The sequence below is a fragment of the Pelophylax lessonae genome (genome assembly GCF_965119305.1).
Source record: "Pelophylax lessonae genome assembly, chromosome: 4".
Taxonomy (NCBI): Eukaryota; Metazoa; Chordata; class Amphibia; order Anura; family Ranidae; genus Pelophylax; species Pelophylax lessonae.
Window position 1 is genome coordinate 44,564,043 of NC_138771.1, and position 14,634 is coordinate 44,578,676.

The following is a 14,634-nucleotide window of genomic DNA, read 5'->3' on the forward strand; positions in this document are numbered from 1 at the left end:
TATAGTAATGTCCCTGGTCCCCCCAAAAGTGTAAAAAATGTCAGTTAGGGGTCCGATCTGTCCGCCACAATGTCACAGTACCGCTAAAAATTGCAAATCGCCGCCATTTCTAGTAAACAAATAATAATAATAAAATAAACATAAATCTTTCCCCTAGTTTGTAGATGCAATAACTTTTGCGCAAACCAATCAAAATGTTTTTTTTGCAATTTTTTTTTAACCACTTAAGCCCCGGGAGATTTTACCCCCTTCCTGACCAGGGGGTTTTTTGCGATTTTTTACTGCGTGACTTTGACGGACAATTGCGCGGTCGTGCGACACTGTACCTAAACGAATTTCACGTCCTTTTTTTCCCACAAATAGAGCTTTCTTTTGGTGGTATTTAATCACCTGTGCGATTTTTTGATCATGCGCTATAAACAAAAAAAGAGCGTAATTTTTGCAAAAATAACAATATTTTTCACTTTTTTTATATGAAATTCCCCCCAAAAAATTTTTTTAACATTTTCGGCCAGATTGTTTTACGCTACATATGTTTGGTAAAAAAAAATCGCAAAAAGCGTATTTTGATTGGTTTGAGCAAAAGTTATCGCGTTTACTAACAAAGGTAAAGATTTTTGTTTTTTTTTTTTAACGAGCAATAGCGGCGATCTGCGATTTTTTTTGCGGTACTGCGACATTGCGGCGGACAGATCGGACCCTTGACTGACATTTTTGACACTTTTGGGGGTACCAGTGACATTACTGCAGTAATCAGTGCTATATATATGCACTGTTACTGCAAAAATGACACTGGCAGGGAAGGGGTTAACTGTATTGGACAGGGAGGGGTTAAGTGTGTCCTAGGGGCGTGATTCTAACTGTGATTGGACATGGCTACTAGTATAAAAACAAAGATCAACGGTTCTACATAGTAGAACCGTCTGATCTTCATTTTTACACAGGGGAGAATGACAGGCGGCTTGTTTACATAAGCCGCTCTGCCTTTCTCCCGCTGTACCGGCGATCGACGAGTGACCGGCAGACATCGGGTCCGCTGGTCACACGCCCGCACTCCTCTGGCTATTGGCTCTAAAAGGAGTGACAGGCGAGTGACGTAGATCTACGTCACTTTGCCTGGCCGGGGCTGACTGCCGCAGTAAATATACTGTGAGCAGTCGGCAACCGGTTAAGCAAAAATATGTTACAGAATACAAGTTGGCCTAAAAGGATAAAAGGATGAACGTTTTTAATTTTTTTTTTTTTTTTTGGGGGGGGGTTTATATAGCACAATGCGAGAAAAAAAAATATAAATATAGTTTTTAATTTTTGCTATGTTCTTTGTTTATAGCGCAAAAAAATTAAAATCGCACAGGTGATCAAATACCACCAAAAGAAAGCTCTATTTGTGGGAAAAAAAGGACATTAATTTTATTAATTACAGCATCGCATGACCGCGCAATTGCCTGTTAAAGTAACGCAGTTCCGAATCACAAAAAATGGCCTGGTCATTAAGGTGACAAATACTTTCGGTCCAGAAGTGGTTAAATAAAAAAAAAAAAAAAAAAAAAAAGAAAGCACAAAACTACTCTGCATATATTTTCACTTACACATTCCATCCAATTGTAAAGGGTGTCTGTCATTTCTTTTGTGTCTGACTTGTGCCAGGCATATGGTTTTGTGCCTGAGGGTGCTTTTCTCCCTTGGATGATTTGAGGATCCTTGCAATATACATTTTTCTTAGCACATGGAAGGCTGTGCCTGCGTTGATCCCATTGAAAAATCTGCTATAGAAAGTTCTTTCATCAATTGTACTTGGTGGATGTCTTAAAGGGCAAGACATTGATTTGCTGGGTGAGATTTTTGTCTATCATGTTATGGAAAGATAATACTTCTAATACTCATGTCATAAAGGAACATACATTGATACTGTAGGGTTGATTTATTAAAATCTGTTGCAGCTCTGCATAGAAACCAATCAGCTTCCAGGTTTTTTGTCAAAGCTTAAAGAGGAAGTAAACCCTGCACAAAAAAATGAGAGAAAATAAAACCTGTAAGACAAAGGCATAATGAGCTAGAACGAAGCCCCCGCAGTGCCTCCCGCACAGCGACAGGACAGCTGACATGTTCGGCCATCCTGCTTTCTGGTTCGGATCCTCCAGCCATCTGATTGGCCGGAGGCGCGATTATATCACTCCCTCGCATGCGCGCAGGAGCCGGCGTCATCAGCTGCATTAAAAGCAAATATCTCCTAAACTGTGTAAGATTAGGAGATATTTACAGTACCTATAGGTAAACCTTATTAAAGGCTTACCTATAGGTACAACTTCCAAGAGAGGGTTTACAACCACTGCAATTGAACAAGCTGAAGTTAGACACTGATTTTGCACAGATCATGACCATGACCATGCACAGATTTTGCACTCTTCAGTTTTAGTAAATCAATCCCTATATCTGTAACTATTTCATCAACCTATAATAGACTGTTGGCTTTCCATATTAACGGTGTTAGCTATATGCTAGTATGGATATGTTGCACTAATGTGTGGTCCAGTGTGTTTTATATATTTCTATGTATTTGAATGTTGTGGTCCCCAACTCCCCATGTGGTACCAGTAAAGTGCGCCTAAAAGTTTTTTGGTGTGTTGCAACAAGTTATTGTTACCATACTAATACGTAATTTAGTGTGGGCACAGTTGTAGTCACACAATCTATCATATATACCCAAGGGCCCTAAACTAAAAGAAAAACGGGGCACAACAAGTAGCCATGGGAAAAGAGGATACTAGGTTGAAAATGTCACAGAAAAAGAGGAAAGAAAACAGAACAAAAGGGAAAGCTGAGCCTGCCAGCACCATCAAGACTTATGCAGCAGGTTATGAAAACTCCATTCAAAGGAATGACCTCAGAATGTTAGCGTTCAAAGACTCAGTCTATGCATACTACATGGCCATGAATTTAGAATATATTTCTTCTAAACTCCCTGTGAGCTCTTCCATTCTCATAATGTGGTTGATTTCAGTCACCCATTCTCTAATATTTGCCACAGATGTTGAGTTCCAACATCTAGATATTAAGGACCTCCTTGCTGAGAGAAGGAAGCGAAGCAATCTTTTTTTTGGCCTTTAATGGGGAACATGGAAAAAGAGAGAGTAGGGCCAGTTCCGGCAACATCGGAAAGTCCCTGCCTGTAATATGAGAATACAACTGGAAGTTTGCTTCCCAAAACTGTTTTATCTGGGGCAGGTCCACCATATGTGGAGCATGGTGCACATTTCTTCTTCACAGCACTAGCAACTGTCAGAATATTTTGGCAACATTTTGTGTAGTTTAGCAGGATACCTATACCACCTGGACAATATTTTATAGTTTTATAGTTCATTTTATAGTTTATAGTTCCTCTTCTGGACATGAGTGGAAAGGCTCAATTTGAATGTAAGACAGAATTACTTTTCCTAATCCTCAACCCTCAGCAAATTGTCCAGCTCTCTCTGACAGTCTCTGATGTAAAACAGGCGGTTGGAAAATGTGTGCTGAGGGAGTAGGCCATAAATCAGGGAAATTGCTGAAGGGTAATCAGAGAGACCTGAAAGGGGTAGGCTGACACTTTTTTTGTTACAAAAGGCCCGTACACACGTAGCGATTGTCGGCCGCAAATATTCTGCCGCCGAACGATCTGCCGATTGTAGGCTTGTTAGTATGATGCTTTCGACAGCCGACAGCGACTTTTCGGCCGAACAGAATCTGTTGTGCAGGCATTAAAATTTTTGTTGGCCGGGGGGCGGAGCCGGCGGCCGGAGCTGATGGTTGAGTGAAGCCACTGCTCTCCACAACGGGTCCTTCTCAGCGATTCCCAGCTAACATCCGCAGCCCTTTTGTCTCCTTTCACCCTCCTGTCCATACCAGGAACACAATGGCAGCGATGGGCAAGAGGAAAGAGAGGGAGAAGCCGCGCAAACTAACTGAATATTTCACCTCAGCGGCGAGCCGGAGCAGCCAAGATGGCGCCGGCTCAGGACACAGTGCGGTCTCCCGCCAGCGTTCCGCAGCACATCCTCCGGCATCGGATCACACGCTTACCGGTGAGTCCCTGGCTGCACATAATCCCATGCCGCCCTCCCCATTTGACAGCCCTGTTAAACAGAAGAGGAGACTTTCTCTGCCTCATGACACGGATTCACTGCCCCAAGATGCTGAGGAAGACATGGAGGAGTCTGATAGTGCTTTTCAGCAATTAGATGCCTTTCCTACAACAGGGCAGCCCATAACAGATGCGACTATGAAGGACATGTTGCTTACATTTAGGGGCGCTATTCAGAAGGAAATGGCAGTTTTTATGAGAGGTACCAGGAGAGAGCTTTCAGCTTTGGGTGACAGAGTGGAACACACTGAGCAACGCATGGAAGATTTTACAGGGGCCCACAATGAGTTAGTGGATGCTCACCTGGAAGAAGAGCTAAAACTGCTTAAATTAAAGGTGGCAGACATTGAGGACAGGTCACGCAGGAACAATGTTAAATTTAGGGGCATACCAGAAACGGTTAAACCTGCTGACCTCACTGGCTTCCTGCAGCAACTTATGCTGAAAACTCTTCCTGAGCTTACTGCGTCGGATGTAACCATTGACAGAGCACACAGACTTCATAAACCGGCCCATATCCCTGACAATGTTCCGAGAGATGTCATAGCTAGAATCCATTTTTTTCATGTGAAGGACAGGCTCATGAGATTCTCCCGACTGAATGCTGCTTTACCCGACCCTTATGCTGGTATCTCTCTATATGCTGATCTGTCCGCTAGAAATAACCTCATCCCCATTACGAAACCACAAAATACTATATAAATGGGGCTTCCCTGCCAAACTGACTGTGACTTTGAATAATGCTACACACACCATAACCTCCCTGGATAAGGGCCTGGCACTGCTGAGGGAAGTTGGTCTTCTCCCCAGGGATGAACCTCCACCGTCTCACTCTTCAAGACCACCGCCTGTACCAGGTCCCAGCAGAAATGCTCGCTGAGGATGTGCCGGAACACCCCATCTGGGGCAAGGAGCTACTTCTCCTTTGATAAGCCACCAGGTTTTGTTTATGTTCCTTCCCATATGGTTGGTAGCACTACGGATGGAGCCATGTTTACCCGTTGCCCGGCTCACTTACCGTACTGACCCCCGAATGTATTGCGAGATTTCTCGCAGCCTTAGGTCATCACTGACCTGTGCGATCTGCCTCAAACTGACAGCAATCGGAACGGCATTGTTGGCCTACTGTTTGGGCCTTCCCTTGTTCTCCACAATGTTGTCCCCTTTTGTTTCCTCCCCCCCCCCTCCCTCCCTTTTTCTCCCACCAGATGGAGCTCTAACCCTTCGCTGCACCTCCATGTCTCTTAGATGGATGTCCATCAACGCCAGGGGACTTAATCATCCAGCGAAGAGAAACAGCCTATGGCGAACAGCGTTGGACTCTAAGTGTGACATTCTTTGTGTGCAGGAGACGCACTTTCTCAACTCTAAACCACCACGCTGCACACATCGCAGGTTTCCGTTTGTATTTTGGGCTAATGGTCCATCTAAAAATAGAGGGGTCATGATAGCAGTTAGGGATTCGGTTGTGTTCAATCTGCTTTCTGTACTATCGGACGACTCTGGCAGATACGTCCTCCTAGTTGCAGAGATCAATGGGGTCGCCTACACAATTTTGAATCTCTATGCTCCCAATCAGAAACCGACAAAATTCATTCGCAAAATGATTGCTCTAGCTAAACAACATCAGCGGGGATCCCTAATTGTGTGCGGCGACTTTAATGCAGTCATGAATGGGAGTGTTGACTGTTCTTCAGTGGGGCAAAGGCGTAGACCGAGTTTGGGACCCATGTGCTTTGGAGAGGGTCTATACGATCCGTGGCGGTGCCTCCACACCACTGAACGGGATTACTCCTTTTATTCTAATGTTCATAAATCCTACTCGAGAATTGATATGTTTCTAACAGACAAGTTTCTACTGCAAAGGGTATCTAATGCTGAACTGCACTCTATTACATGGTCTGACCACGGCCATATTACTATGGATGTTAGGGATGATTCCAAGATAGTCTCCAAACCCTTATGGCGTAACAATGCATATATCTTGTCTCACCCCCAATACTCCGAGACCTTAAAGAGTAAGCTTATAGAATATTTCGAGATAAATGGTGCAGAATCTTGTTCTCCTGCTACGATCTGGTGTGCTCATAAGGCAGTTTCGCGGGGCCTCCTCATCCAGTTGTCAGCCAGAGATAAGAGGATTAGGACTTCCCGCGTTAGTGCCTTGCAGGAAGACATTATTCATCTGGAACAACAACATAAAAGTTCCCCAAACGATTTCCAGAATGTACTCCCTACACTCAATGAAAAGAGGAATGAACTTAAACGACTTCTAGTGGCGGACCATGACTTCCATTACAGGCGACTGCAGGTCTCTTGGTACTCACAAAGTAACAGATCCGGCAAATTTCTGGCGTCTCAACTCAAGGTGAGACGCGGGAAGTCTCATATCCCACACATGACACACCATGTCACTAAGACGACTTACAATAACCCTAGGGATATTGCTAACGTCTTCAAGGACTACTATGAATCTCTCTACAACTTACGTGATTCGGACTTGGAACACCAACCTACTGCCCCTGACATTGACAGATTCCTCGATAGTCTCCATCTACCAACCCTTGACGATCAATCCCTAAGCACCTTAAATGAACCTATATCTGCGGCAGAAATCATAGAGGTAATTCGCTCCCTGCCCCTACACAAATCCCCAGGCAGAGATGGTTTCTCGGCGGAATATTATAAAGCCTTTTCGCATATTTTGGCCCCGTCACTAGCAGAGGTTTTCAACGCGGCAGTGCAGTCAGGTTCTTTTCCTAAAGAGATGTTACAGGCAGTCATTGTAACGATACCCAAACCGGGCAAAACACCAGATTCCCCTCAAAATTTCCGTCCCATATCCCTACTGAACGTCGACATTAAGATTTTCGCCAAAGTACTGGCCAATAGGTTACTTCTTGTCACCCCATTGCTAATTGGTTTGGATCAGGTGGGTTTTGTCACAGGGAGACAGGCCCCTGATGGCACTCGACGAATGGTAAACCTCCTCAAATATGTTGAATCGGGCAATACCCCTTCGGTCTATGTCGCCTTAGACGCCGAAAAGGCGTTTGACAGAGTCCACTGGGGTTATCTCGTCCGCACACTTTCCAAGTTTGGGTTCAGGGGTACGATCCTTTCAGCGATCATGTCCTTATATTCAAACCCGTCTGCCCAGGTATTTATTGATGGCTTGCTGTCAAGTCCATTTCTACTATCTAACGGCACGAGACAGGGTTGCCCTCTTTCACCCATTTTATTCTCTTTGGCTATTGAACCCTTGGCGGAAGCAATCAGGACTAACCCGAACATATCGGGAATCACTATTGGCCCCACGTCACATAAATTAGGATTGTTTGCGGATGACATTCTCTTGACTCTTTCAGACCCTGCAGTCTCACTGGTGGAGATTGACCGTCTTCTTAGAATCTTTAGTAGTGTTTCGCTATATAAGATCAATACGAGTAAATGTTCTGCTCTGCCGATCAATGTCTCCACGAGTGAACTGGATTGTTTTAAACGCATTTTCCCTTGCGAGTGGGACTCCACTACCTTGAGGTACCTGGGCATCCACTTGACTTCTCCAGTAGCTGATCTTTATTCTAAAAACTATTTACCTCTACTAGATCAAATTGGTGAGGAATTTTCACACATACGGAAGGTACACCTGTCCTGGTTAGGTCGCATAGCGGCATACAGAATGCAGGTAAACAACCTAGGATTTCCCTGACTAAACTGTACGTCCCAAGGTCGTTGGGTGGGGTTGGCCTTCCCAATGCACGGGCTTATTACTTAGCTACTGTCATAAGCCAAGCTAAGTATTGGTTCTCTGCACAGGAAGACAATCTTTGGAACCAAATTGAGTGTGCTGTTACTGACACCCACGATCTCCCTGCACTAGCGGTGGCTAAGAGCATTGATAGTAAAATCCAGGTTCCGCCTTACCCGACGATTTTGGCCACTCTGAATGCTTGGACGGCACTACTGCAGCTCGAGTTTGGGGAGGAGCCTTGTTTCTCTCTCCAGATTCCGACTGCCAGCTATGACCTTTTGCTCCCAGCCATGCCCACCTCTAATTGGAAGAAGCGAGGGCTGAATTATCTCCCAGACAAAACCCTTGAGTCTAGCACTATGGATTCATTTACCCTTCACCGAGTACACTCTTACCTTAAGTCGAATAAACCACCAGCTCTACGTATCCCTGTCAAGTTGTGGAGTTTTCTAATGAACAAGTCGCCCACTACTCGTAGAGGCATCTCCCTTTTCTACGCCTCGTTTAACTACCCCTCGGGATTGCGCAAAACCCCAGCTATGCGAAAATGGGAAGCCGAATTATCTCACTCATATCCTGAGAGTCAATGGTTGGCGGCGTTCAAAGCTAATGCTACTTCTTCCGCCTGCATTGATCACTGGGATAATGCCCAAAAGATATTACATAGATACTATATGACACCTCATAGACTACACCTGATCGACAAGTCCCTATCTCCTCTTTGTTGGAGAGAGTGTAACGGTATTGGGAACCTTACTCATGTTTTTTGGGAATGCCAGCTTATTACACCTTTGTGGAAGGATATTTCCTCCTTGATCTCCTCCATCACGGGGAAGAAATTTGTTATGTATCCTGCTTTAGCCCTCTTTGGTGTTGGTATACACGAATTCCCTACGGGTGTCAGAACTGTAATAGCTCACCTTCTTTTTGCCACTAGAATTGCGGTGGCCAAGAGATGGCGAACCTCGTCTCCCCCGACTATAGGGGAAATTAAGCATAGGGTTGACTTTCAGTATACGATGGAGAAGCTGCTGGCATATAAAGAAAATGGCACACTTGGCTTATAGTATCCCCTGACGTTGACTGAATGTTTGCTTTAACGAAGTATAAGTTGGAATGTTTGGTATTAGGTATAAAGCAGCGTTTTTTTTTTTTTCTCTGCTTGCTTAATAGGACATCTGGTGGCCCTCCCCCTCCCCATCCCCCCCCCAAGTACATCCTAGTGCCTTATTTAGACATTGGCTAATTTAGCGTTCTGTTCAGATGCATGATGGAGCGTCTGTTCTCTCACTTAATTTTGGATATTCTTCTAGGTTTACTCTATGCCTTGTATACTGTGTCTGGACTGTTGGGGTGGGTGGTGGCAGCCCGCCTCTTCAGCTGAGTCTCTCTGGGCATACCTGTCCGCAGTTTGTTCCCGATAGGGGGGACAGGTATTGCTATGTTATGTCAGATAATTCCAGACTTGGGTAAATTGCCCTTTTCATTTAGCTTTGCCTAGAACAGGTATTTATTCATACTTGCTTACTCTCTGAGTTCGATATGTTCGGTTGTACACTGACCTCCATTTATGCTATTTTTGTTTATGCATATCGGTCTCATGGATGTATATTTGTATGTTCAGATAAAATTCCTGTCTGTATTATGTTTACTGATATGTTGTTGCTCTGTACACTGGAAATTCCTTCAATAAAAATTCTTGTTAAAAAAAAAAAAAAAAAAAATTTTTGTTGGCCAAACCAGAACGGCCGATTGTTCGCCAGTCAGTACAGAATTCGGCCAACAAACAGCCGATTAGCAAGACTGTGCATGCTCAGAAAAGAAAAAACACACGGAAAGTTAACCATCACATGACATCACTTCTGCAGTCGGCTGTTGTTGGCCGACAAAATTCATGTGCAGTCTTTTGCACTTTTCAGCCGACATTCGGTACGTGTGTACGGGGCTTTAGATAGCTGTTTGTGTTTTGCCATGCTATGCCATTCAAATGAAAGGCCACATGGTACTTTTTAACCCTCAAACTCAAAGAATAATTTTTGGTTACTGTGACTGGTGCCTGCTGTTGTCTATTTCGGCTTCTAGCTTGCTATCCTTCTTGCAACAAATAAAAAATATGTTTTTTTTTTTTTTTTTTTGGAGCACACCCGTTCACAGCTTATACCATTTGCTAAAAAGACATTAGTTGCCTACAACAGACAATAGTTATACTACAAGAGAAAAACCTTTTAATTTGATGGATATTTATTGAAAAAAATAGTTTTTGGTGCTGCTGATGTGTGTAGACAAAGATATTTAAAAAAACTGTTGACATATAAAGCAAAGTATGTGCTTCTAACAAATGGTGTCGCTGTTGGGAATCCCAGAAGTGGTCCTTACATAGTTACATAGTTAGTTAGGTTAAAAAAAGTCCATCTGGCTCAACCAATAAAAAAATAAAAAAAAACAAAAAAAAAACAAACAGTAAAGAAAACCCAACCATACAATCCCATATACATAATTCTATACCCACGGTTGATCCAGAGGAAGGCGAAAAAACCCCCCAGCAAAACATGATCAAATTTGCTACAGCAGGGGAAAAAATTCCTTCCTGATCCCCCGAGAGGCAATCGGATATTCCTTGGATAGACTTTTCCTATAAATATTAGTACCCATTTATATTATGTACACCCAGAAAAGAATCCAGACCGTTTTTAAAGCAATCTAGTGATCTAACCAGAACCAACTCTGGAGGGAGTCTATTCCACATTTTCACAGCTCTTACAGCGAAGAAACCTTTCTGTATTTGGAGACAAAATCTGTTTTCCTCTAGACCTAAAGAGTGCCCCCTTGTCCTCTGTAATGACCTTAAAGTGAACAACTCAACACCAATTTTACTATATGGACCCCTTATGTTGATCATATCCCCCTTTAATCTCCTCTTCTCAAGAGAGAATAAATTCACTTCCTTTTAATCTTTCCTCATTGCTGAGCTCCTCCATGCCTCTCATCAGTTTGGTTGCCCTTCTCTGTACTTTCTCCAGTTCCTTGATATCCGTTTAAGAACTGGTGCCCAAAACTGAACTGCATATTCCAGATGAGGTCTTACTAATGATCTGTACAGGGGCAAAATTATATCTCTCTCTCTGGAGTCCATGCCTTTGTTAATACAAGAAAGGACTTTACTTGCTTTGGAAACTGCAGCTTGGCATTGCATGGCCCTTTGTAATTCCATAGCATATTGCACACCATTAAGAGACCCTACAAAGCTGTAAATTTTAACGATTTGTGTCTTTCCAATGTTGCCTTTGGAGCTGCACAAAAAAGCCTCTCCCCTACACTGTAGACATCCCTCTCCCTGTTTTAAAACAGCATCATTTGGTGGGCTTCTCATGCCATTTTGTTGCATTTGGTTTCTGTAGTTGCCCTCCAGAGGCCTAAATAAGCTTCCAGATTTTTTTTTTTTTCTTCAATCTATTTCAGGTTCAGTGCCTTCTGAACCCTGGACATTTTGACCTGTTTAGTTGAACTGCCGCAAACTGCACATAAGCAAATTCAAGCAACACTAGTTAGTAGCATGACTAATAAATGGAGCTACGCCACCGCATGTCTCTCGTGTGAATCTTAGAGTTCTTGCCTACAGCTATAAAATTCTGTGCCCTTAAGCTGCAGTATATGAAATGATGTCTGCAGGACATAAAAGCACACTGACTCCAAATGAATTAAAATAAATGAAATTAAACAGAAAAGAAGAATCTGTTTGAAAAGTAAAATACATTCATGTTTTTTTTATTTTTGGAAGTGAGTGTAAAAAAAAAGGGTAGTTTGTTTGGTATTTAAATGTTATCTTTGTTTGCAGGTTTTCTGTGATTATCATGGCCATTCTCAAAGAAAGAATGTGTTTTTCTATGGATGCAGCATAAAGGAGACCTTGTGGCAAGCAGGATGTGTGGTGGATTCTTCTGTTCTCTTGGAGGATGTTGGATACAGGGTATGTAAGTTCCAGCTATTATGCTAATGATGTAGTATACCAGCATCGGAGCTCATTATGTAAACAGCAGACTAAAAAAGTTTAAGATTCAGAATAATGTAACTGTAAGAGAAGGTAGAACAGTCTTCTGTGAGTTTGGGTTTATCACAACCTGACGCCCTACCATCCCCTGGATCTGACAACTTGCTTGTTCTAAACTTAATAGTACTTCATCTGCCCTGATCTTTGCTATATATAAAGTCTCTGTACCAGTCTTTACTGTTGCAACTCTGCTTGTATGTATTGCTGGTACCAATTTAGCCCTGACTCTGCTTAGTTTAATACACATGTGTCAAACACAAGGCCCGAGGGCCGAATCTGGCCCTCCAATCCATTTCATGCGGCCCTCACACCTCTCCTGGAGCTGCAGGAAAGCTCCAGTCCTCCTTTGGGCCTCCTGCAGACCCCGCACTTTCTGCTTCCCAGCTCTGCCACCAGTTTCTTCCCAGCAGCAACACAAGGTAAGGGGATGCACTTTGATGTAAGGGAGGGTGTGGGTGGACTCTTAGCATCTGATGTAAGGGGTTTGGGATACTCTGGACATCTAGTATTACAGATGCAACCCGCCCTTTGAGGGCAATCATAATGCTGATGCGGCCCTCGATGAAGTTGAGTTTGACACCCCTGGTTTAATATGACCCAACTTCCTAGTTTACCCTTGTTTGTTAATGGCCTCCTTGTTAAAACCAAGTAACCCAGAGCTTTGATTCATGGGGAATCTGGAATACCAGTGCAAGCATATGAAGAATGTAGGCAGGTGAAGTTTGTTTTCTCCACTGTAGATGGAGCTTGACTGGAGTGGTACCACAGTCTGGAGAAGAAGTCTGGAGAAACTTGGTTTTTCTATGATTTCCTGGTCCCTGGGGGCTGCGTTCCAGTTGGCAATGCTGCATTCAGGGGACCTCTGGCAGCCATCTTGGGTCAGCTTGGTTTCTCTATGATTTCCTTGTCCCTGGGGGCAATGCTCTGGTTGACTATGCTGCATTCAGGTGACCTCTGGCAGCCATCTTGTGTCAGTAGAGTCTTTATAAGTCCCTACCCCCAGGGTTTGGAATGCATTTTGCAAGGTGGCTAGAGTAGGGAAAGAGCACCCATCTGTCAGGGAAAGTGATACCGGCAGAGAAACTTTACAGATAAGTAGGGACAGGCCAGGGACTCGCAATCCTGCATGAAGCCTCCCGTTTGGGACATAGGTGTGCACAGCCTATCGCATTAGGGTGTGCACCTCAAAGCTCAAACACATATGTTTTTATGAATGTGTATATATAGTGTCAGCAGAGCAGTGGAGGCATCAGTAGGGCAGAGATTTGTGTCAGTCGTTTCTTTTTTTTTTTTTTTTGTATTATTTTATTTTTTATTCTTTTTTACAATTTTATTTTGTTTTTACAAATTTTTAAGGAGCCCCAATAGGGGGCTTTGGTGAAATATCAGGGGTTTAAACAGGGGGAATCTACGCCACACAGGGTGATTAGGGTGTGCCTGGGCACACCTGGCACACCCTGTGCGCACGCCTATGGTTTGGGACCGGACCGGACCGGCCAGGCTGTATTCTGCCCTCTGAATACAGACATGCATTGTACTGAACTGTGAGTGTTACCCTGGCGTGGTGCTTTCCCATTGGGTTGTATGTTCAATTGAGCCTTTATTTCAATACAAAGCTCTTGCTCCTGCAACCGGACTCTGTGTAATTACTTCCCGCACCACACTGCACCTACCCACATGCATCTTTATAAGGTGTTTGCTAAAGGTGAAAAGAGCTGCAAGAGCGATCATCTTGTTTTTAGCTAGGACCCTTACAAATATCTGTTAGCAGAACTGTTTTGAATAGCATAGAACAGCAAATGATCAATACACTCTCTTAACAGCGCAGAAGTAAGGAATTGAAAAACCTTGCAAATCAGCCGTTTCTAGAGCTCTCCTCTAAAGATCTTAGAAAATGCAACATCTTCAAATGCATTATTTCAAATTTACTAACTAAAACAAAGAGCAATATATAGTCCTGAGTATAATCATTGGGTCCATGGTTTTGCTGTAGAGAAAAGTGTCCTGAAAAATATAGGCTACAAATCTGAATCAAAGTAGGTTATTTACAGGTGGCTTAGGTGAATATATTAACTATATATAAAAAGCAATGTTTTATTACATGCATTACATTTGTTTTTTAAATTTCAGACTTTACCTAAAATTCTGGATAAGATTGCTCCTCCATTCTCAATGGGAAACAGCAGCTTTTTAGTGGAAAAGGCACGCGAGTCAACAGCCCGTGTTGTGGTATGGCGAGAGATTGGTGTTTTAAGAAGCTATACAATGGAGAGCACCTACTGTGGATTCAATCAAGGGCCTTACAAGGTACAGAGCACATTGTACACCTCCAGAAACATTACAAACACGACATTTCAGACTCCAGACCTTATACATAACTCAAAATAATACTGAAAGGCGAATTAGAGTTGATAAAAATTACATTACATCAAAAAGGTGGAAACTATCATGGTTTTATTTAGGGAAACTAAAATGTATTTATTCTATTTTATTTTTAGGTTTGGAAGCTTGAGTGATCTGAATGAGCTTTCATTAGTTATCCCTCTGACTCATTCACTTAAGTGTATATATTTTAGCTGTAGTCACAGATTTTTATAATCCAACCTTGTTCAATTTATTCATAAAACAGCATTGAGGATTGGATTAGTAGTTCGATATCAGTTTTTGCAGATGACACAAAATTAGGCAGGGCAATAACAGCACAGCATGAAG

General features: G+C 43.0%; 1 protein-coding gene across 1 annotated transcript in view; it reads left to right on the plus strand.

Moving 5' to 3' along the window:
- The window catches only part of AGBL1 (AGBL carboxypeptidase 1), a gene marked incomplete at its 5' end in the record, with an annotated part of 1,093,821 nt that overhangs the window by 652,472 nt on the left and 426,715 nt on the right, over positions 1 to 14,634 (plus strand). Inside the window, 2 exons of the mRNA XM_082254318.1 lie at positions 11,710 to 11,841; positions 14,053 to 14,229. Coding sequence (XP_082110444.1) covers positions 11,710 to 11,841; positions 14,053 to 14,229 — 309 coding nt within the window. The remainder of the gene's footprint in view (positions 1 to 11,709; positions 11,842 to 14,052; positions 14,230 to 14,634) is intronic.